At 43.8% G+C, this 24,089-nt stretch overlaps 1 protein-coding gene across 1 annotated transcript in view; it reads left to right on the top strand.

The window, feature by feature from the left end:
- Positions 1-10,506: 10,506 nt before the first annotated feature.
- OSBPL11 (oxysterol binding protein like 11) overlaps positions 10,507-24,089 on the top strand; it is an 85,837-nt gene continuing 72,254 nt past the window's right edge. The window contains exon 1 of the mRNA XM_070406409.1: positions 10,507-11,378. Coding sequence (XP_070262510.1) covers positions 11,167-11,378 — 212 coding nt within the window. The 5' untranslated portion in view covers positions 10,507-11,166. The remainder of the gene's footprint in view (positions 11,379-24,089) is intronic.

The raw sequence follows: 24,089 nt of genomic DNA, 5'->3' as shown, positions 1-24,089 counted from the left end.
GAAACATCGATGAGAGAGAAACATCGACCAGCTGCCCCCTGCACATCTCCTGCCGGGGATGTGCCCGCAACCAAGGTACATGCCCCTGACCGGAATCGAACCCGCGACCCCTCAGACCGCAGGCCGACGCTCTATCCACCGAGCCAAACCGGTTTCGGCCACTTGTACAAGTTTGCTTCTTTCTACTTTGGGCATAGCTGGGGGCATGCAGGACAATAACAACACTTGAAATCATGTCTTAGAAGGAATTGAGCATTTTACTTAGAATTGAAGGTTTTTACCTAAAAGAACAAATATTTATGGGGACATGATCTGTCTTGAAATAGCTGGAGCTCTGACATGCAGATGTGGGATGAACTTGGCTTGAATCTGGTCATGAAACATGCTTTGTTTTGGCTCCTACATATTAAACTTCTTTGGGGGAAACATTTAAAACTTGAGGGTCTATCACATTAAAGCCCATATTTCTGGCTTCTCTTAGCAAATTAGAAGATGTGGCTTCACTGGGCCTTCCTGGCAACAGTCTGTTGGAGTGAGTGGTGGTCCTCTCTTTAGGTAGGGCAGGCACCCTCCACTCCCCACCTGGTCTTCTGCATTCATTCACATGACTCTCCTCAGCATTTGCATCTGTAACTCCTGTCAACTAAAAAGGCCACAAGTCTGTTACACTCTGCCCTGCAAGGGTCATCACAGAATTCCTCCTCGATAGCAAGATATATACAATAGAAGCCTGATATTTTCTTTGCCTTTTGTTCAACTAGCAAAGTCTATAACAGAGACTTTGGATCTTGATTAAAAGTTGAACAGGAAACTAGGAGCATACTGCCATGAGAAAGGATCACAGCAAAATGGAAAGCTTGAGCTTAGGGAAGACTGGAGGTAGAAGGTCAGAGGACTAGCTGACCTTGGCCTCCGGCAGCCTGACCAAATGCTCCACATAATTCGTAGCTTGGTTTCCCAACAGTACTGCATCTGCAAAGAACAACTTAAATTGCCAAGAACAATGAGGAAATCGTTGCCTCAGACTCTCCAGAATTGAAAGAAGGTAGAATCACACCTTGCGTGGCTGAATGAGGAAAACTGTCTCTCTTATGCTTTTTTTTTTAATATATATATTTTATTGATTTTTTACAGAGAGAAAGGGAGAGGGATAGAGAGTTAGAAACATCGATCAGTTGCTTCCCGCACACCCCCTACTGGGAATGTGCCTGCAACCAAGGTACATGCCCTTGACTAGAATCGAACCCTGGACCCCTCAGTCCGCAGGCCGAACCCACTGAGCCAAACCGGTCAGGGATATGCTTTTTTCTAGATGAATTGATACCATTGGGCTGTGGTCTACACGAAATGTCTTCATCCATTCCCTCCTAGAACATATGAAAAACTGCTTTAAAGATCTGATCAATTAAATTCTAAAACATTTAGAATGGTTCAAAAGAGTAAAATAGGTTTTATCACAGGCAAAAGAGCTATGAACACCTATAACTGCCATAAAAAGAAGAGCTTATGATGAAAGCAAATTGCCTCAAAAGCCAGAAGAATGTCTCTCTATGCCATGTCCATTGTATTAAGCAACTTTTCACAAGGCTGTATGGTGCCCCCAATACAACTTTAAAAGCTGTGGAGATGGTAGGAGGAGAAGAAAAGAACAATTAGGAGAGAACTGACATGTCTTTATGGTCAAATGAGTCAGGACATTGAGAAATGCAAACAGGTAGGATGAAGATCCATTACTTCACTCTCTTACAGAATCTTGCTGGAAGTTTCTGTGCCCATCTGATGACTTGCAAGACTGGCAGTGGAGGTCTTTCTCCTTGAAATCCAGCAACGTGTGTGGGAAATATTTTCTTAACAACCTAATTTAGGGCAAGGCTGTATTTAGATCCAGGAAGAAGCTAGAGCTAGAGATAATGTCATTCTATATTAAACAACCTTAATCTCATCATGCAATTAATTATTTTGGTTAGATTCATTCAATGGCTCCCCTTGTGCTTAGAAAAAACTCCAAATTTCTTGGCCTGCCATCTGATCCTTGACAACATCCCTAGACTCATCTTCTGTTATATCCTTTCAAGCGCTGGTCACCCCAGCCTTCTTTAATTTCCTCTTATACCTCTTCTCTCATTGTTGGATATGTTTTTCCCTCGACCTAGATCATTGCCATACTCTGCCTTCAACTCATCTTTGCAGTTATCAGGTTAAATATCAGTTTTCTCAAGAAGGCCTTCTCTGATTGCTACATTAGGTAAACAACTGCCCACTCACTCAGCCACCCATTTCTCCTCCAGCTCCATACTTACATATATCTTGACACTTCTCACATTTATTTTAAATTTCTTGTTTAATAACTGGTTTCCCAGCTCTCTGTGTGGGCTTTGAGGGCAGAGTCTGTATCTTGTTTATTGTAGTATCCTTTGCAATTAGCAGAGTGCCTGGCATATAATCCATGTGCAATATGTATCTTCAGTTAATGACTACAGTAAAGGTTTTTGGAGAAGAAATAAGAAATAACATTTGTGATTTTTGAAAATCTGAGACCACTTTCTCTCTTTTCCTTTAGCCAGATCTCATTTCAGTTCAAGATGATGGGGGTCTTTCTTCATCCTAAACTCCCATAGAAAAAGAGAAACCATACCACTCTTTTTAAAAAATATATTTTTTTATTGATTTCAGAGAGGAAGAGAGCGGGAGAGAGAGAGAGAGAAACATCAATGATGAGAGAGAATTATCGATTGGCTGCCTCCTGCAGGCCCCCTACTGGGGATTGAGCCTACAACCTGGGCATGTGCCCTGACCAGGAATAGAACCATGACCTCCTGGTTCATGGGTTGACACTCAACCACTGAGCAACACTGGCCGAGCATAACACTCTTGATAGTTCATCTTTGGGCCCCATATGGGGAACCTTTGGATAAATCTGACTTAAGTCCATTCGACTGCAAGATCTTACTGTTCTCTTTCTGACTATGCATGTTACCAAACCTCTAGTTCTTTGCCAATAAACTTACAATAGAAAGTTACTTCCCACATCATTAATCACTTGACCTTGCCTCCTTGTTCCCTGCTCTAACAGACTCAGCCATCTCCCAGCTTCCACAGGACAAAAGAGGTTTGTTTTCATTTAGACATTGTACTCTATGAGTTCAGTATTTAGAAAATTAATAACAATTCCCCTGGTGGCTAATGTATGGAAAGATGAGAGGATCTCGTCCTCTGGCTAGTGTGAGTAACATCACAAATGCCATCATCACTACTGACACTGACACTGAGGCTGCTGGCACTGAGGACAAAAGGGTGCCAAGAGCAAGCCCAGAACATACCGTGTAGCTGAGGCCCATGCTGCAGGGTCTTGGCCTGAGTGCTGTGAGGAGATGCCAGACCAGGAAGGGATAAGGTGTTGTGTCATCTGAAAGGTTCCCATCATCCCTCCATTCCACAAGCATTTACAGAGGCCTGCCCTGCACCAGGCTGCGTTAATTGCTCAGGACCTAGGAATCTGCCTTCCAAGTCGCTCACAGCCTTGGGTGAGGGTGAGGAGGGAGGAGTTCTATATGAGAGAGATTGACGTTAAAGACTTCATGTTAATGCAAATATAGTCCCACAGAGATCTTTTTTTAGTTGTTTTGTTTTTTGTTTTGTTTTTTTTACACAGAGATCTTAAACATAGAACACAAAGCAGTTATCCAGTATCCTGGGGGAAAACTAAAAAGAGGGCCCAAGGCAAAGCCATAAAATAGGCCACCTCACCATCGATGTAGCCAAACCACCGCAAATTCCCAGTTGCCATGAGCCTGTCCTCAATGGCTGGAACCCCTGAGTCCCTTCCTGTGGCACAGTTTTCTACTACTTCACCATTCCAAGTAGGCTCTCACAGATGGAGAAGAGACTGAACTAAGTCCATTTGTTCCAGGGTAGAGCAGCCAGGGGGTTAGAAACTCTGCCCCCACCCCATACCACCACCACCAGGCAGAAGGCATTTCTCCCGATCCAGTGCTGTTACCCGATAAGCACACCAGGAAAGCCCTGCCTCTCCCAAGTGTCTCAAGTTTGAAACATGACATTTCAAAGCAGTTTTTTATGGGGGAAATCCAAACTTCGTTGGGCATTTTTCATTTGTTTCACAGGTTGTCATCATTACTAGAGGCCCAGTGCATGAAATTTGTGCATGGGTAGGGTCCCTAGAGGCTGCTGGCTGCTGGCTGGGACCTCCCTTCCCCAGCTGCCAGCTGCCAGCCGGGGCCTTCCTTCGTTCTGCGCCACCCCTTGGTGGTCAGCGCATGTCATAGCAAGCGATTGAACTCCCGGTTGTCGGTCAAACTCCAGTGGAGACACTGCATATTAGGCTTTTATATATATACTAGAGGCCCGGTGCACAAAAATTTGTGCACTCGGGGCCGGGGGGGGGGGGGTCCCCCAGCCCAGCCTGTGCCCTCTCAAAGTCTGGGACCCCTCGGGAGATAACGACCTGCTGGCTTAGGCCTGCTCCCGGGTGGCAGAGGGCAGGCCCAATCCCTAGGGGCAGCCCCTGGTCAGGCTCAGAGCAGGGCCGATGGGGGAGTTGGGGCACCGCCCCGTCATGCACAGAGCAGGGTGGATTGGGAGGTTGCAATGCCACCCTCAGTCACGCTCAGGGTAGGGCCAATTGGGGGGTTGGGGCACCGCACCCTGTCACACTCAAGGCAGGGTCGATGGGGAGGTTGCGGCGCCACCCCCTGTCACGCACAGAGCAGGGCCCATCGGGGGGTTGGGGTGCTGTACCCTGTCACGCACAGAGCAGGGCTGATCAGGGGGTTGAGGAGCTCCCCGCTGTCACTCACAGAGTAAGGCCGATAGGGGAGTTGGGGCACCGCCCCCTGTCACACACAGAGCAGGGCGGATCAGGGGGTTGGGGCGCTGCACCCTGTCACACTCAGGGCAGGGCCAATGGGGAGGTTATGGCTCTACCCTGTCACACACAGAGCAGGGCCCGTGGGGGGGGGGGGGGTTGGGGCACCACCCTCTATCACCCACAGAGCAGGGCCGATCAGGGGGTTGGGCGCCACCACTGTCACACTCAGGGCAGGGCCGATGGAGAGGTTATGGCTCTACCCTGTCACACACAGAGCAGGGCCTGTGGGGGGAGGGGGGGTTGGCGCGCCACACCCTGTCACACACAGAGCAGGGCCCATGGGGGGGGGGGGGGTTGGTGCACTGCACCCTGTCAAACACAGAGCTGCAGGGCAATCAGGGGATTGGGGAGCTCCCCCCATCAGGCACAGAGCAGGGCAGATAGGGAGGTTGTGGCCCCGCCCCCTGTCACACACAGAGCCACAGGGCAATCAGGGGTTTTGGGCGCTGCTCCCTGTCACGCTGATCCCGGTGCCGGGAGCCTCACTGCTCCGCTGATCCCGGTGCTGGGAGGCATATTACCCTTTTACTATATAGAATAGAGGCCTGGTGCACGGGTGGGGGCTGGCTGGTTTGCCCTGAAGGGTGTCCTGGATCAGAGTGGGGGTCCCCACTGGGGTGCCTGGCCAGTCTGGGTGAGGGGCTGAGGGCTGTTTTCCGGAAGCGAGTGACTGAAGCTCCCAACTGCTCCTTTTTTTCTTTTTTCTTTTTTTTATTCTGGGCCAGCTTTAGCTCTGAGGCCTCACCGCTGAAAACATCGATACAATGTTGCTAAAGCCCGGCTGACTGAAAGCCGGTTTCTGGGCTTTTGTTTATTTTCTTATTTGCAACATAGTAGATAGTTGCTTAGAGTTGCAACTGAGAGGCCGGAAAGTGAGGCGGGAACGTTGGAGTCCGTAGTCACTGAAGCAAGCGAGCCTCATGTTTGCTTCCAGCTGCCTGGCTGCCGGCCGCCATCTTGGCTGACAGTTAATTTGCATATACTCACTGATTAGCCAATGAAAAGGGTAGCGGTCGTACGCCAATTACCATGTTTCTCTCTTATTAGTGTGGATAGATTATTATTACTATTTTGAACATATATGAGAAACATCATCTTTCAATGCTTAAGGCCCCAAAGATGTAATTCCTTCCCTGCCAGTGGTTTTATGGGCACATCTGAGACCTCTGCCCAACGACCACCCAGGGGAGTTATTCTCAGGAGAGGGATTCCAAGCCACACAAAAGCAGGGGTATGTTAGGGAGGGAAATGATGCTAAAACTTGAAAAATAAGGTGAATTTAATCTGGATGGTTTCCTTATAAGAGTTCACTTACTTTCTAATGGTATCCCAGCCTATAAACTTTACGGACACTGTTAACACTATAAACTTTATGGATACTTCAAACCTGTAAAGAATTTTTGTGAGTTTATTTGAGCCAAACTGTCCACAATTGCTGGGAAGCAAAATCTCAACATATTGGGATAATGCTCTGGAGAATGGAGGTTTTTCATCTATTTTTATACATAGGGGGAGGCATGGGTGGGTTACATGAAATCCATTGGTGATAGGTTAGAGAGGCGGGAGAAAGCAAAGGTGGGGGGACCTCTGGGATCAGATAAAAAGTAAAATGATAGACACATACTTAGGTGGGTGCCGGATAGTTAACAGTCAACAATTAACATGATAACAATAACAATGAAGGAATTTATGGTCTCCTGTCCTGGTGCCCAGGGCATTTGGTTGGGGCCTGAGGAGCCTGGAAAAAAGGGAAGTTACACATTACCCTGACATTTCAAGGGTATGTTATTGTAGATGCAAAACGACAGATAGGCTCAAGTAAGGTAAAGGTTGACCTTGTCAGGGAAGACACCAGCTGAGGAGGTGACTACCCATCATAACTGCTGTTAGTTAAATTTCAGACCATCCTTTGTGGTTACTTTAGGTCTTTGAGTTCACAAGACTGCCATGTAGGCCTTCCCTGAGCTTGTCAGGTTAGCATGTGGCCTCTTTCGTCCACAGACAGGTTCAATAGGGATTCAGAAGAGAGGTACTGGGAGAAGCAAAGAATGGGAGAAAAAAATTATTTTATCCAAATCTGAGCACAGCAGCTAGTCCAGGCCCTCGAGTCAAAAAGTTTGCCCACCCCTGAGCTAGTCCATTCTCTCTTCCCCAACAAAAGCTCTGAGTGTGCCTATTTATTTTACTCCCACAACGAGCTTTGAGCTTGGCAGAGGAGTGTTTCTGGTGAAATGCTTGCTCCCTGTTGCTGAATCACCTAAGGATCCCTGCCTAAGCTGGAGTCAGGAGGAGGGGCTCCTGGCTAATTGAAATTCTGTTTCACCACAGAAGTAACATCTATTGTGAATGTGAACCTATTTCCTTCTAAAAATTCCTTTCTTCCTTTTTCCTTCTTTCATTTTTAAAAAAAATATAAATTGTGGGTCCACAGCTTTATTCTCACTGTGTCTCTGTACTGCTCCCCTCCACCCTGCCCCCAGCGTCTCTGTGGCCTGTCCTCTTCATTGCAGCTGCCGTAGCTTCTGGCTCATAAAGAAAGCAGGTCTCGCCCTAACCGGTTTGGCTCAGCGGATAGAGCATCGGCCTGCGGACTCCAGGGTCCCAGGTTCGATTCCGGTCAAGGGCATGTACCTTGGTTGTGGGCACATCCCCAGTAGGGGGCGTGCAGGAGGCAGCTGAATCAATGTTTCTCTCTCATTGATGTTTCTAACTCTCTATCCCTCTCCCCTCCTCTCTGTAAAAAATCAATAAAATATATTAAAAAAAAAAAAAAAAGAAAGCAGGTCTCTTGTGCTTCGGGAAAATAAATCACCCTCCCGTTCTCTATTAGGCTTAAAAAGTGAAAATGAGCCCTGACCCATGTCACTCAATGGGGTGGGTGTCGTCCAGTGCACCCAGAGGTTGCTGGTTTAATTTCCTGCAGCCTATTGATGTTTCACTCTCACATTGGATGTTTCTCTCTCCCTCTCCCTTTCCATTCCTCTCTCTGTAAAAAAGAAAAAAAAAAACTTAAAAGAAAATGAAAATAGCATTTGTTTAGCACTGACTAGATAGCTAGGTACTACGCTATGCACTTTCTATGTATTTCCTTTTTATTTTTTCAAAAGATGAAGGCTACTTTATTGAATGACTGAACCATGTAATTGCCAAGGCCACTGTGTACAGGGAAGAGAGGGGGAGTTTTGTTTCTTGGTCTCTTCCTCCTTGGACAGAGTCCTGATGACCTCCTCCTTCTTGGCCCGGAGCCGCTCTTCAGGGTGCTTGTGGGCCTCCTCGGTCTTAGACCTGCGGGCCTCGGCCTGGTCGGCCAGAAGCTTCTGGCGAGCCTTGTCTGCCTTCAGCCTGTGGCTGTGTTGCAGAGAATAGCCAAGACCGGACAGAACATGAATGGACCACAACCCTTCATCATGTAATCTTGCCTTTAACTTGTTCATCATACCAGAGCCTTCTCCAGGCACTCTTTGGTATAGAGTTGCAGATTTGGACCTTAATCAATATATTCAAAAACTTCTAAAGGTTCGGTAGCATCATGAAGTTACTGTCTGCATTCTCCATGTCCTGTAAGGCAGTCACAATAAATTCAGGTTTTGATTGAGCTCAGCCTGGTTGCTGGGCTGATGCTGCTGCTGAGCTGCCAGATGTTCTCCACAAACTTCTGCAGGTGCCCTTCCAGGTGGTCACTATGGCCCCACAGTCAGCACTGTCATGGGCGTGGCCCTGCTCTCTGCTTCCTCTGGCCACCACTGCATCTGCTTCCCTTGTATATCTTTTTTGGAGAAATGTCTGTGTAGCTCCTGTCCCCATGTTTAAATTGGCTTACTTATCTTTTTTTTTAAAATTGAATTTATTGGGGTGATATTGGTTGATAGGCTTACTTATCTTTTTATTAATGAGCCATTAGAGCTCTTCACATATTCTGGCTGTAAGTCCCTTGTCAGATATATGTTTGCAAATATTTTTCTTTCTCTCTGTTGGGTTGTTTTTTCACTTTCTTGATGGTATTGTTTGGAGCACAATTTTTAATTTTCGTGAAGTCCAACCTATCTATTTCTTCTTTTGTCACTTATACTTTGATGTTGTGTTTAAGAAGGCTTTGCCTAACCCCAGATCATGGGGATTTACTCCTCTGTTTTTCATTGTGAGAACTATACTTTTCTCACAACAGTTTTTCTTAGTTTTGGCTCTTACATTTATGTCTTTGATCCATTTTGAGTTAATTTTTCTATATGGTAAATGGTCCAGTTTTATTCTTTTGCATGTGGATATCCAGTTGTCTCTGCACCATTTGTTGAAAAGACTAGAGAGATATTTTAAAAATATGTAGATTGGATCACAACTCTCCTCTGATAAAACTTTCAGTGATTTTCTATTACAGTTACAATAAAATATAAATTTCTCTGCCTATCACTTCACTCTCATTTCACACCACTCTCTCTTGCTCACATACTCCAGGCTCCCAGATGACTCATTTCTCAGAATAAGTAAAGGTTGCCTTTTCCTTAGCTTTCTCATCTTTCTTCATCTCTAACTTTTCATGTTGTCTCCTCATGGATGACTTTCCTCCACTACTCTTGTAAAGTAGGTTCTCCATCTCATCCCATTTATTTTCTTATATATGATCCCTTTATTATTTTTTAAAGATTTTTTTATTGATTTCAGAGAGGAAGGGAGAGGGGGAAAGAGAATCAATGATGAGAGAGAATAATTGATCAGCATGCCCCCTACTGGGGATCAAGCCCACAATCTGGGCATGTGCCCTTGACTGGAATTGAACCCAAGACCCTTCAGTCTGCAGGCCAATGCTCTATCCACTGAGCCAAACCGGCTAGGGCTATATGATCCCCTTTTATTTTCTCCAAGCCTTAATTATCAGTATACTTGTATTTATTTTGCTGCTTTGTTTTTTCACTTTGAGTAATACTTCTTTGCATCTACCATACTGTTTTGCATAGGGTATACATTCAACTTACAAGATGTTAGAAAGGAGAATTTACAATTAGAAAGGATTTTAGAAATCACCTAGTCAACCACTGTTACTTTACAGAAGCAAAATCCAGTATCTAAAGAGGGTGAAAGATATGCTTGGGTCAGGAGGCGTACCTAGCTTTCATTCTGAGAACCGTAATATTCTCACAACAGTTCCTTTTTCACTTATAACACTTACTTGCCTTATTTCAGTGTCATGCATTTGTTGCAGAATTACTAAAATGAGGGTTGGGTATGTGTGTGTGTTTTTTTAATAATTTCTGATAGACATGACATGATTTCCCTAAGCTTTCTTCCTAAAATGCCTGCCATGGGCCCTGGAACAGAAGGACAGACCCGGTTAGGATCGCCGGAAGCCACACTCCACAAGGCCCTCCCTCTGCCCCGCCCCTCCTCCCGCCCCTCGCGGTTCCTCCCTCTCGCGGTCCCCCCTCAGCCACTCCGGCCCCGCTACCTCCGGAGGCCCCGCCCCCTTCCGGGCGCCTGCCCGGCTCCAAGATGGCGCCAGGGGCTTCAGCTCTGCGGGAAGTGAGCTCACACCATTCCGGAAGGGAAGGCGGGGCGCAAGCCCGCGGGTGGATGACCCCCCGTGGGGCTGTGGGTGGGGCGGCGGCCCTGGCGGTGGTGTTCACTTTGAGGGCTGGAGCGAGGGCGTGGGACTCTCTCGCCTCTCTAACCCGGTCGAGGGCCCAGCACCGGGCTGGTTGGAGGAAGGCACCCCGAGCCGCTCGCCTCTGGCGGAAGGAGAGGCGGCCCCGGGAGCCGGCGTCCCGCCCCCGGCGGTCTCCTTCCCCGACCCTCCTCCTGGGCTGCGCGGGCGGCGCCCGCTCGGGCTTGAGGGCTGCGGCGGGAACCGCCTAGCCGGCCGGACCGGACCCTCCCCCGGAGGACGTGCCGGAGAAGAGGGCGCGCGGCGGTCCGTCCATCCGCCCCGAGGTCAGGCCGCCGGTCCCCGTCCGTGGTCCTCTGGCCTTCGCCCGGCCCTCTTGGCACCAGCCCCCGACTTGCCCGCGTTGCCTCTGCTCCGAGTATGCCACCAAGCCCTCTGGCGGGGTGATTGTTCTTCGCGGCGCTGCCGGGAAGGGGACCCATGTGGAAAGGCTCCTGTCCGCGCTCCCCTCGCCCGCTGGAAAGTTCCCCTCCAGTGGAACGCTTGTCTTCCTTCCCGGGACCCTCTGATGGGTCCCACTCCGGCCACCGTCTGACTTAGCTCGTGGGATCCCCTGAGGTCAGATCTTGGGAACCATCACCCACACAAGGGCAGAGTTGTTCTCCGCGCCCAAGAAGGGCAAATGGACTTTGGAGTTAAGATGCAGGGGGTTGACCCCGTGTCAACCATGAAAGTCTCAGAGAGCGAGGGAAAGCTGGAGGGCCCGGCCCCGGCCCCGGCGGTGACCCCGAACAAGAACAGCAACAGCAGCGGCGGGGGTGGAATCAGCAGCAGCAGCAGCGGCAGCAGCAGCGGCGGCGGCCGCGGAGGCAATGCAAAAAGCTGGCAGTACAGGTATGGATGGCCCTTTCTCCAAGGTGATCTCCTGGGGTGGAGGTGAGGGTGAGGTGAGGGTGCTGGAATCTGCGTTCCTGCCGCTGTTGAAAAGTAAAGCTTTTCCACTGACTTCCCGAAGCAACTGATTTCCTTTGGACCTGGGATCATATCTTTCCTTAGCGAAATTTAATCCATTCATTTGTCCGCTCAACAGGTATGTATGGAGGCCCATTGGAGAATACCTACATGTATCCTTGAACTTCCTCTGCAACCCTAGAGTAACTCTTTCCTCTGATTTAATTCCGTACCCGCTTCTCTTTCTTTGTCGTGTTGCAATTTGTTTACAAGCCTGCCTTCTCTGCTTGACTGTGAGCTTCTCTCCAGAAGCTCGCAAACACTAGGTGCTCAGAAGGTATTTGTCGAGTGACTGGATGAAATTAATGAATCAGAAGGATTCTTGCCCTCCGGGTGTTTGTGACTTAAAAGGGGAGAGGTACATAAATGGTTTGAATACAAAGGCAGAGGTACATAAGCTGGTGCCTCTGATACTCTAAACCAGTTATACTAGAGTTTCAGTTTGAGTTGACCAGGCCACTTACTAGCGCTCTGTCTTGGTGAGAAATTCTACATTTGTTAATTTTCCTTAATACAAATGAAAAACTTAAGGAACAGGAAAAGAATCCTGGACAAGCAACAGTTTTTTGTTGTTGTTGTTGTTGTTTTTTTGTTGTTGTTGTTGTTGTTTTTTATATGTAAAGTATAGAGGAAAATACCCTTCCAGAATCTTAAGAATGGATAAAATTAGGATATCTCATGTTAATGGAACTAAAGGGATGAATTCTTTAGGAAAAGGAAATTTTGCCTGACTCTAGTCCTATTTAGCCCTTGTGACGCTTGTAGTTGTGAAATTTGTGTGAAACTTTAGGTTAAAGTCAAGATTTTGTGAAGGATATACATTTATCATGAATAATCTATATACATAAAAGCCTAAGCGACTGACTGTTCGACTGGTAGCTATGACGCTCACTGACCACCAGGGGGCAGAGGCTCTGACAGGTAGGTTAGCTTGCTGCAGGGGTCTGGCCAGGGCCAGACATGCCCTGGAGCTCTCCCGTGGTCCTTCCCAGGCCCTGATCCTGCACGGGTGGGGTCCCTCAGCCCCGTCCGCACCCTTTCACAATCTGGGGCCTCTCTGGGCATGTCCGCAGGCCAGGCCGAGGGACCCCACCAGTGCACAAATCCATGTACTGGGCCTCTAGTATCCATATATGTGAACATATATGACTATATTAACATACAGAAAAAAAGTGTAGATTATAACTTTTATTGGCTGTATGACGGAAAAATATAAATAGTTACTGAGAGGTGTCTAGGCCCACTTTTGGAATCATCATGATGCATTTTTGTATGTGGCTTAAAACTAACCATATAAAATTAATTACTTGGCAGGGATTTTTTTATATGACTTAAGAAAGAAAGAACTATGGCTGGTGTGGCTCAGTTGATTGGAGAATTGTCCTGTATACCAAATGGTTACAGGTTCACTTTCCATCAGGGCACATACCTAGGTTTCAGGTTCGATCCCCAGTTGGGGCATGCAAGGGAGGCAACTGATCATCACATCAATATTTTTCTCCCTCCCTCCCCCCTTCCCTCCTTTCCTTTCTCACGCTCTCCTTCCCTCCCTCCATCTCTCTCTCCCCTCCCTCCTTCTTTTTCCACTCTTATCCCTCTCTTTCTAATAATCAATAAAAAAACAACAGCAACATAGCCTCAGGTAAGGATTTAAGGGAAAAAAAAAAAGAAAGCAAGGTAAGGTAATATTCCATGTAGCCGGAGGTCAATTTTCTGACACCCTCAAATCTTTTTTTGAAATCCAGTCTTAATTGAATGGAAAAGTTAAACAAGTTTCTTAGAAGCACTGCAGAGAATTCTCATAAAGCCATGCTGTACTTTCATTCAGAACCGTATTATCCCTTATTTAGGGTATTATTTAATAGTTATATAATTTTCAAACTAGAATCCATTGGAATCACAAATGGAAAAGGTTATCATGGGAAATGTAACAGAGGAAATGGCAATTGACAGTGTAGGACAAGGAAGATTTGAAAAATTAACATGCAGGCTCAGCTATATTACTTCCTAGTACAATAATCATGGTCACAATGACCTTAAGTCATTGTGTTTAAGAAGGTAGAGAACTGTATGACACTCTGTTTAAGAAGGTAGAGAACTTGCCCTAGCCGGTTTGGCTCACTGGATAGAGCATTGGTCTGGGGACTGAAGGGTCCCGGGTTCGATTCCGGTCAAGGGCATGTACCTTGGTTGCAGGCACATCCCCAGTGGGGGGCGTGCAGGAGGCAGCTGGTTGATGCTTCTCTCTCATTGATGTTTCTAGCTCTCTATCCCTCTCCCTTCCTCTGTAAAAAATCAATAAAATATATATTTAAAAAAAAAAAAAAGAAGGTGGAGAACTGTATGACACAATGGTGAACAGTTTCAAGGAAAATAGCAGTCGAACCCAGGACCCTTCAGTGTGTTGGCCAACGCTCTATCCACTGAGCCAAACCAGCTAGGGCTCTTTTCACTTTTTTTTTTTTTATTTAAATTCTTTATTGTTTAAAATATTACATATGTCTCCTTTTTCCCCCATTGGCCATTCCCACCCCCAAGCACATGCCCTCACCCCCTACTGTCTGTGTTCATGGGTTATGCTTATATGCATGCATACAAGCCCTTTGGTGGATCTCTGAGGTTGGACAGTCTGTTTGATGCTTCTGTATCTCTGGATCTAATTTTGTTCATCAGTTTATGTTCGTCATATTCCACAAATGAGTGAGATCATGTGATATTTATCTTTCTCTAACTGGCTTATTTCACTTAGCATAATGCTCTCCAGGTTCTTTTTTTTTTTTTTTTAATCAGTAATCACTTTATTATTTTTTTACTTTATTTATTTTTAAATCTTTATTGTTGAAGGTATTACATATGTCCCCTTTTTCCCTCATTGATTTCTCCCACTACACCTTTGCCACTTTCTTGATGTTATTGTCTGTAGCACAAAAGCTTTTAATTTTTATGAAGCCTAATGCATTTTTTCTTCTTTTGCTTATACTTGGTATCATATCTCAGAAATCATTGCCAAGTCCAAGATCACAAAGACTTATGCAAATGTTTTAATTTAAGAATTATTTATTTTAGCACTTACATTTAGATCTCTGATCCATTTTGAGTTAATTTTTCTTTCTTTTTAAAATAGATATCTTCTTATTGGTTTTTTTAAGAGAGGAAGAAAGAGGGAGAGAGAGATACAAACATAGATTGGCTGCCTCCTACACACCCCCTCTGGGGCTCAAGTGCAAAACCCTGGCATGTGCCCTGACTGGGAATCAAAATAGCAACCTTTTGGAGCATGAGAGGATGCTCAGTCCACTGAGCCATATTGGCAGGGCTTGAGTTAATTTTTCTTTATGATTAATTTTATTTTTTCTTTTGTGAAATATCTGCCATTTTTTATTTTTGTTATTTTTCTTGTTAATATACCCGATGTTATTTTTCAAATTTACATATTAATATTTTAGTATCAGTATTTCCTTTAAAATATTTTGTTGGATTTTTTTTTCCTGAATAGGTAAGAGTTAAGTGTTTACCTTACATACTTGTCTTAGCCACTGAGTTTCCTTCCCTGGAAACACTTTTTTTATTGATGTCTTCATTATAGTTCCAGAAAATTTATATTAAACCTTTATATAATAACTATATAACTGCATAGAATATATTTTGATTTTGTATGGTTAGTTCTTTGCTAAACTTGCTGCAAAGATTTTTCTAGTCTTTGTATTTTGATTTATTACATATTTTCAGGCACAGAGAAAACTTATAAGTCAGAACTCTTACTCTTTTTCCTTTCACTTCTAGTATAGAAAGTTATTTTTATAAATACTTGTTTTCATATAGTTTTAAAATGATTTGGTCATTTTACATTTAATTTTTAATCTATCTGGAACTTATTTTAAAACCTGTTAGGTAGTGTGTTATCTATTACTGTGCTACGATGTGTGAAGACCCCCATGTCCTGTGTGGTTCAGGGTTCGGGTTCTGGAGAAGGGGCTGCACGCAAATGAAAGAGACGAGACAAGAAATAATAATTTGGAAATTGGGGGGCCAGGCGGGAGCCCATCCCAAGAGGAAGTACTCTGCTTTGGCTCAGGCCTTGCCATCCTTTTATTCAGTTTGGGATACACCTATAGCCCTTAGGCAGGCAAGTTCCAGTAACAGGCAGACTACCTTATCAGTAAGGATTTACATGACTATCAGGTGGGGAAGTTGCTTCAGCTACCATTGTCTCCACTAAACAGTGGGTGCATAGCTTTGACCTTTGCCAGGGCTCAAGGGTCACCAGCATTCCGGCTCCTTGTCTGCACCTCTCTGCTAGTGAAGACAATGGGCGGCTTCCTGCAACGATGTATTCCCAAATTTAGTGTATTGAAAAAGCACCATTTAAAAAAATATATATTTTTATTAATTTCAGAGAGGAAGGGAGAGGGAGAGAGAGATAGAAACATCAATGACGGAAGAGAATCATTGATTGGCTGCCTCCTGCAGCCAGCAACCCAGGAATGTGCCCTTGACCAGAATTGAACCTGGGACCTTTCAGTCTGCAGGTCGACTATTCACTGAGCCAAACCCGCTAGGGCACCATTTTTTATCTCAGTGTCTGTGGGTCAGGAATCTCAGTGCAGCTTAGCTGGGTTCTCTGGCTTCGGGTCTTTCACAAGGCTGCAGTCATCTTGAGGCTCAACTAGGAAGGAGTCACTTCCTGGCTCACTCTTGTGGGTCTTGGCACAATTCAATTATTTTTGCCTTTTGGACAAAGACCGTAGTTCCTCATGGCTGACTGTTGGTGGCCTCCTTTGGTTCCTGACAACATGGGCCACCTCATAGAACAGTTTACTACTTGGCAGCCTGATTCCTCAGAAAGAGAGAGGAAGTGAGAAGAAGGCAAGAAAGCACTAGCAAGATGGAAGTCATAGTGTTTTGTAACCTAAGCGTGGAAGTGAAGTCACATCACTTTTCACTGTTCATGAGAACAAAGTGATGAGGTTCAGTCCACACAAAGGGTGTAAAAAACAGCAGGCTGAAATCACTGAAAGCCATGCAAGAAGGTGCCTATTCCAGATGTTAATATAAAGGTACTCGAGATCATCATCTATTGAGATAGATTTGGCAACTAGGCAGTTGGAAATTGGTTTCTAAAGTCGGAAGTTTGGGACTGAATTTGATTGTTGGAGAATAAGAGAAGCATTAGGAGATCAGTTGCATTGACCTAGACATAAGATTGTAAAGGGAAGGTGTTAATAATGCTGGAAAAGAAGGAACCTGTTAGAGCAGTGATTTTCAACTGTTGTGCCGCAAGAATTTTTAAGAACATGCAATACCTGGTATTTAGTCGGGGGCGCTGACCTCTTTTCCCTTAGATTGTCAAGTGAAAAAATAGCAGCAGCCCACACAATAGCCGTCTGGTGTGAGTGAATCGAAAATATATCTAATTTTGTGTGTGTGTCAGATTGGCAAAAGATGTAATAGATTTTTTGGTGTTCTGCAGAATTATAGTAATTTGAGTGCCATGAGATGAAAAAGGTTGAAAATACTGCATTAGAGGAAGATTGGTAGACCTTGGTGATGGATTGGGTGGAGACTGGTAGTGAGACAAAGAAGTAAAATTGACTTCACTCATCCAGATTTGAAACTTTGGAAAGTCTACAGGAGAAAATGATTTGGGAGTCGTGGGATGCATTTGGTTTTAGGTATGTTGAGCTTAACTTGCTGTAATGGGAAAGTGGCATACTCATCCGTACCTTAGACATATAAGGCATTAGAAATGTGGGTAATTGCCTTCATAATATTAGAATATTTTCACTTCTGTTATTACATTTAAACCTCACAAAAGTTCTTTAAGGCATTGTTATTCCCATTTTACAGTTGAAGAAAATGGAAATCAAATGAGTTGGCCAAAGTTACATATCCAGTGAATAGAACTTTTATTCCTAGGTATTAAAAGTACATAAGCTCTCTAAAGGAATGAATAATTATTGATAAATAATTAGTTTAGGCCATGGTGGTTTTATCATTTACTAGTGTTCTAACTCATGCAGCAAGTATTTTTTTTTTTTTAAATATATTTTATTGATTTTTTACAGAGAGGAAGGGAGAGAGATAGAGAGTTAGAAACATCGACGAGAGAGACATCGATCAGCTGCCTCCTGCACATCCCCCACCGGGGACGTGCCCGCAACCCTGGTACATGCCCTTGACCGGAATCGAACCCGGGACCCTTCAGTCCGCAGGCCGACGCTCTATCCACTGAGCCAAACCGGTTTCGGCATATTTTTGAGCCTCTATCATGTGTGAAGCCCTCTGAAGCCTAAATTAATGTGTACACTTAGAGCAATGAAAGTAGGGACCCCAAGGCTTATTTGGGGAAGATCATGAAAAAGATCAGAAAAGGATAAAACCTCAGCTTCAATTGCAAAATTTATCATGATGATCGTTTTTTAAACCAAAGCTGAGAAGTGAATTTAGTAGGTTAGCCTTAAATTTTTGTCTTTCCAGAGTAATTGATACTCATTATGTGTTAGGGTCGCTAAAGGAGGGCCCCTTTTGGCCTCTTGCGTTCCTCCTTCGGCGACCCTAACATTATGATGTGGTCTTTGATCACCATTTAAGAGGAAAGAAAATTTAATTCTGAATTCTTTCTTCTTTTTTCAAAGTAAATGTTCAAAGTTTATAAAATGTGCATGTTTCCATTTTTATATTCTGCATGTCAGCTATCAGGAAAATTTACAGATCTGCAGATCTGCCACTTGTTTGTCAAAGTGGACAGAAGAGAACTACCCAGAGGAGGAACTGAAAAGCAAATTGGGGTATACGATGGGCCTGCTTTTTCTTATTTAGGCTCTATTTTGGCTAACCACCATTCACAAATAGGCAGATCTTTTTTCTTCATTAGCAGATAGTTGTATGTTTCAGTAAATGGGTAAAAGTCTACACATGTATAGTATAGAAATAATTTTTGTGGTCAAACATTATGTCTTCCGCTCTAAATAATCTATTACAAGAAAAGGTACTTATTTACCAATAGGAAAGGAGATCTCCTAAATATAACCTAATGTTTACTGTCTTCTAGTTTTTGCCACTTTTTTTGAGGATGATTTAAAGAAAAAGTCATAAATGTTTGCTTTTTTTCTCTGTAGGGATTAAAGAAAAGTTGAATCTATTTTTCTGTACCCTAGTTTTTGTTTTCTTTATCTGGAATCTGCTATAGATGCTAGTAAAAACAAGAGAAGGACTACTTGTAGACATATAACTGAAAACTATAAAACATTGTTCCAAAAATCTAGTGAGAGTTGTACCAAGCCTTGAGGAATAAGATTTGATGTATTACGATATTCTTTAATTTCTTAATATCCATATATTTTTGCTTTACAGGTCTCAATACAGTCTATTTGAGTTAATATTTTCCATAGAAGTTATACTGTATCAGAACTATACAAACAGCTTAACATTAGACTATGCAAATTAGTCTTTTTAGTCCTTTTCAAAAAAATCACATAGTTTAGGTCCCAGAGAAAATTGTTCATCAAATAAATTTGTGGGAAATTAGGTCTTTTTATTTATTTTTATTTATTTTTTTATTAAAATGTTTTTATTGATTTTCAAAGAGGGAGAGAGGGAGAGGGAGAGGAGAGAGATAGAAACATCAATTATGAGAATCACTAATTGGCTGCCTTCTGCACTCCCCACACTGGGGATCAAACCCACAACACAGGCATGTGCCCTGACTGGGAATCAAACCATGATCTCCAGGTTCATATATCGACACTCAACCACTGAGCCATGGTTTTTAAACTCTTGTTTTTGCTTTTGAAAACAGTGGAAAATACTCTTATTTTTTAAAGAAGTTTTTATTGATATCCGAGAGAGGAAGGGAGCGGGAGACAGGGATAAAAGCATCAATGATGAGAGAGAATCATTGATCAGCTGCCTCCTGCATGCTCCCCTGACTGGGGATTGAGCCTGAAACCCAGGCACATCCCCTGACCAGAAATTGGGAATTTGAACCCAACTTCCTGGTTCATGGGTCGATGCTCAACCACAGCCACACTGGCCAGGCTGGAAAATATTCTTTTTAAAAAAATATATATTTTATTGATTTTTTACAGAGAGGAAGGGAGAGGGATAGAGAGCTAGAAACATCGATGAGAGAGAAACATCGATCAGCTGCCCCCTGCACACTCCCCACTGGGCGTGCGCCCACAACCAAGGCACATGCCCTTGACCAGAATCGAACCCGGGACCCCTGAGTCCGGAGGCTGACACTCCATCCATTGAGCCAAACCGGTCAGGGCTGGAAAATATTCTTGATGTAAATCATACTACCTTGAAGAGAGGGAACATTTTTGTTCCCTTTGAAGGAACATCTTCCCTGTACTGAAACGTCTCCTGTACTGATTTTGCTTAATAAAATGTTTTGTGTCCATACTTATTCAGATTAAACTTAAAACAAAATAGCCTGACTAAATAGTTACATTATTGCTTTGGCATTACCATTTCTGGGTTTTAGGACAGTTTATAGAGTAATTTAGTTTGCTGGTGAAAGAAGGGATTTTCCTTTTGGTTTATTAGGTGTAACAAAGTATGATTTCCCACTTGGTGTCTCCCTGAACTTGAGTTTTGGCTGGTTTACTTCCATTGCTATTCTTGAGGTTGGCTAGAAGGTCCCCGGAGGGGATAAACTGAAGTCTGTGGTTGCTACTGGCTGTAGCTGGAAACCCTAGTCTGAGGGCTAGAAGGGAGAGAAAACCAGATGAACAAGAGGGACAACAAGGAAAGATAAAGGACAGCAAAGAGGTAGAAGGAGGAAGGGAGGGAAGGAAATGGAATGAAATGAGAATGTGATCTGCGAATTCAGGAGAGTCAGATTTGGGGAGAAACCCAACTGTGTTCTGAGAGGAAAAGAAAGAGACAAGAGTCTATAAAGACAGAAAAGGGGCAGGGGCTTTCAAAGGGATTACATAAATTACTCTGAAAGAGCTGTGATTGGTGCTGGCAAGCACACTTCCACTATGCTATACATGATTAATTGCTTATGTCTGTTGCTAGGTGAAAATTTGTTTTTTAATAGAAAGTTCAATACTGCAGAGCCAGTTCCAGGAACTGTATCAGTATGTTGCCATTTGGTTTAACCCAGTTTAAATTGTTTCACATGAGGAGGGTGAGTTAGCTCAGCTTCCCAGAGGCCTCCAGGCTCTATTTTAGATTGTCCTCTTGACAATATTAATTTCATTTTGTGGGTTTTCTTTCACATTTTCTCATTTTGATCAAGGTCTTTCCTTAGAAAACATCAATGGTCAACCATTAGTAACTAGAGTTGGTCCATCTTTAAAAAAGCTACATTGATCCTTCATCGCTGGAAGGCTCACACCGGTTTGTCATGTCCCAGGTAGAAGGGAAAGTAATCTCCTGAGCGTACAGTAAGAGAGCTTATGGCCACATTTGACCAGTAAAGCTTGCTGGGAGCAGAGGTAAGTCATAGTCCTCGAATCAGAAGTTCCTTGGTAGAGGTGGTCTTAGTCAGATTCATTCATTTTAACATCTTTAGACATTGGGCTACCATTCCTTAACAGTGAATCAGGTCTCCTTTCAGTAGTGCAGATTTATACATTACTTGATTTCATCTCATGGGTCTGCTGATAATAATTTCAAAAGGAGACCGTCTGTTTTGGGCGAAGGGAGTAGATCTTAGGTTGAGCCTTAGGCCAAGGCAGATTAAAAGACTATGGGTTTTTAAAAAAAAGACTATGGGTTTTGCCAATTGAGTTTGTTGCCATTGATTTTTTTTAGAGATAGTGGAAGGGAGTGGGGAGAGACAGAGAAACATCTGTGTGAGAGAGACACATCGATTGGTTGCCTCCCTGCACTCGCCCAGACCAGGGCTGGGGATTGAGCCTGCAACTGAGGTATGAGGTATGTGCTCTTGACCAGAATTGAATCTCGACCCTTCAGTCTGAGGGCCAATGCTCTAACCACTGAGAAACTGGTTAGGGCTTTGCCAGTTGAGTTTCGATTACCTGGTTAGTTTGTTCTACAAGACCAGAGGACTGGGAATGATAAACACAATGGAAATGTTAAATCAGCCAGATCTTACAAACAGATTGTGTAATTTGTCCTGTGAAGTGGAGCTCTGTGGGATTCCCCAAGTTGGAAAGCTCTTCTCTAAGAGCATTTTACGTACTGCTGAGGCTGTGGCTCTGCCACAAGGGAATGCTTCCACCCAATGAGAAATCATACAAATCTTTCCTAACACATAGTTATCCTTGAGAAGGGGGCAACTAAGTAAGCCCATTTGTCAGACCTCAAGAATCCCAAAGGCAAGGTGAAATGCCCCATACAGGTGTGAATGAGTTTTCCAGGGTTGTGCTTGGGACAGCATTAATAGTATACCAGGGAAGTTATCTTTGGAGGTGACTTTCAGTAGTATTGTGTTCCCCATAAAATCATTTTGTAAGTGTTGGAATGACTTAAGTCATGTTCATATTGTAATATGTGATGTTGTATGCAATTGGAGGAGTGGTCAGACATTTTTGACCTACTGATATGTTTCTTTTGGGGTCAACTTTATAGCCTTGTTCTAACCATTTCTTTCTATATTTTGTCAAACAGCTAGATCCTCTGCTTCCATTTTTTTTAAAAAATGTTTTTATTGATTTCAGAGAGAGGGGGAGGGAAAGATAGAAACATTAATGATAAGAAAGTATCATTGACTGGCTGCTTCTGCACAACTCCCACCAGGGATGGAGCCCGAAACTGGGGCAGGTGCCCTGACCGGGAATCGAACTGTGACCTCCTGGTTCATGGATCGGTGCTCAACCACGGAGCCACACTGGCCGGGCCATAATGTTTTCTTTAAATCTCCAGTTATTTCAGCTGGTAGCATAGGTACTTTTGTTAGGGGCTGAGATTGTTCTAATCCTGCTAATTCACCAACAGCAGCCAAATGATTACCTCTACTTTCGTCAGTGTTTGCCATTAAATGTCCAGGGATTTTTATGATTGCTAAAGATGTAGGTAATTGGATAGCCTCTAAGAGTTCTAAAACATAACTGTATTTTATCCTTTGTCCAGAAGAAGTCAGGAATCCTCTCATTTCCAGAGCATACCAAAGTCCTGGGCAACACCAAAGACATACCTGCTGTCAGTATAAATGTTAGCCATCTTTGGCCAAATTGCAAGTTCAAATTAATGTATAGAACAGAAGTTGCCTGAGGCATTGGACTGGCTTCAGTGGTTTTATTTAGAGAGATGATTGCATAGCTTGCTTGATAGTGGCCTATTTCATCCTTTAGGTAAGAACCATCAGTAAACCAAACTAATTCAGCATTTTCAAGAGATGTTTTCTGTAAATCAATTCAAGGAGCTAGTAGTCAGCCTTCTTATGTCAGGCAGTCATGAGGGCTTTCATCAGAGGAGGAGAGTATCAGGTTTCAGAATATTACAGTGAGCAGTAGTCACATTAGATGGAGACAATAAAAGAATTTTATAGCATGCTAGCAGATAGGCTCCATGAGGCACATAAAGACTTAGTGGAGAGCCTATTATTATCTTTTCTACATGTTGAATTGGCAGTGGCTACAAGTAGCTCTCATATAGAGTAGGAGACCTTTGGCTACCAGATCTAATTGTTGGCTACAGTATCCAGTGGGTCTATGTTGGTTTCCATGTCATTGGGCCAAAACACCTAATGCATTTCCTTCTCTTTCATGGATGAAAAGGAAAAAGGGCAATTGATAATTAGACGACTTTCTCTATGAGTCCGGATTAGCTAATAGAGGTCAGAGAACCCTGGCTCATGTTTGGATATGAGCAGAAATACTCTGGCAAACACAATAATGGGGTCCTCTTTGGCACTAGGGAAATCTTTAATACTGGAATGGAGCTCAGTTTTAGTCCATGGGCTTATAAGAAATAAGGGGTTGTCATCCTGGGCCAGACCCATCCGATGGTTTGACTTTAAATGGGGCAGTAAGAGCCTCAGGTTCATTGTTGTGGGAAGGGAAGTCATTCAGTGAAGGGTTAAGAGGGGGAAGGACCGGCTAGCAGCAAAGAGCAAAAGGTGTAGATAATGAGACTCGTGTAAAATTCCATAAACTCGCTTCTACTCAGGCCAGAAACATGCCAGTAGGATGGTTTTGAGCTATCTTCGAACATTTAGAAGTTTTTTTCAAACTTAATAAGCCTCTGAGATAACTCAGTTTGCTTTGGTTAATATATAATTTGTGTCTTGGAGGGAAACAATTTTTGAGTCATTTATGTGTTTGTAGGCTTCAGAATGCCAATTAAAATATGCTTCCCATTCAGATTGCTTATTTTTATTTTTAAAATTTTTTAAAATATATTTTTATTGATTTCAGAGAGGAAGGAAGAAAGAGAGAGAGATAGAAACATACATGATGAGAGAGAATCATGGTGGATCAGCTGCCTCCTGCACGTTCCCCACTGCGGATCGAGCCCATAACCCAGGCATGTGCCCTTGACTGGAATCAAACCTGGGACCTTTCAGTTAGCAGGTCAATGCTCTAACCATTGAGCAAAACCGTCTAGGGCCAGGTTGCTTAGTTTTATAGTCTTTTTCCAATTGACTATGCAGAGAGAGAAACAGAGGAGAGATTA

The sequence above is a fragment of the Myotis yumanensis genome, unplaced genomic scaffold (assembly GCF_028538775.1).
Source record: "Myotis yumanensis isolate MYYU_CA2020_CCGP unplaced genomic scaffold, mMyoYum1.0.hap1 SCAF_2, whole genome shotgun sequence".
NCBI classification, from domain to species: domain Eukaryota; kingdom Metazoa; phylum Chordata; class Mammalia; order Chiroptera; family Vespertilionidae; genus Myotis; species Myotis yumanensis.
Note: the sequence above shows the minus strand (reverse complement) of the source record. Positions and strands in the feature narration are given on the sequence as shown.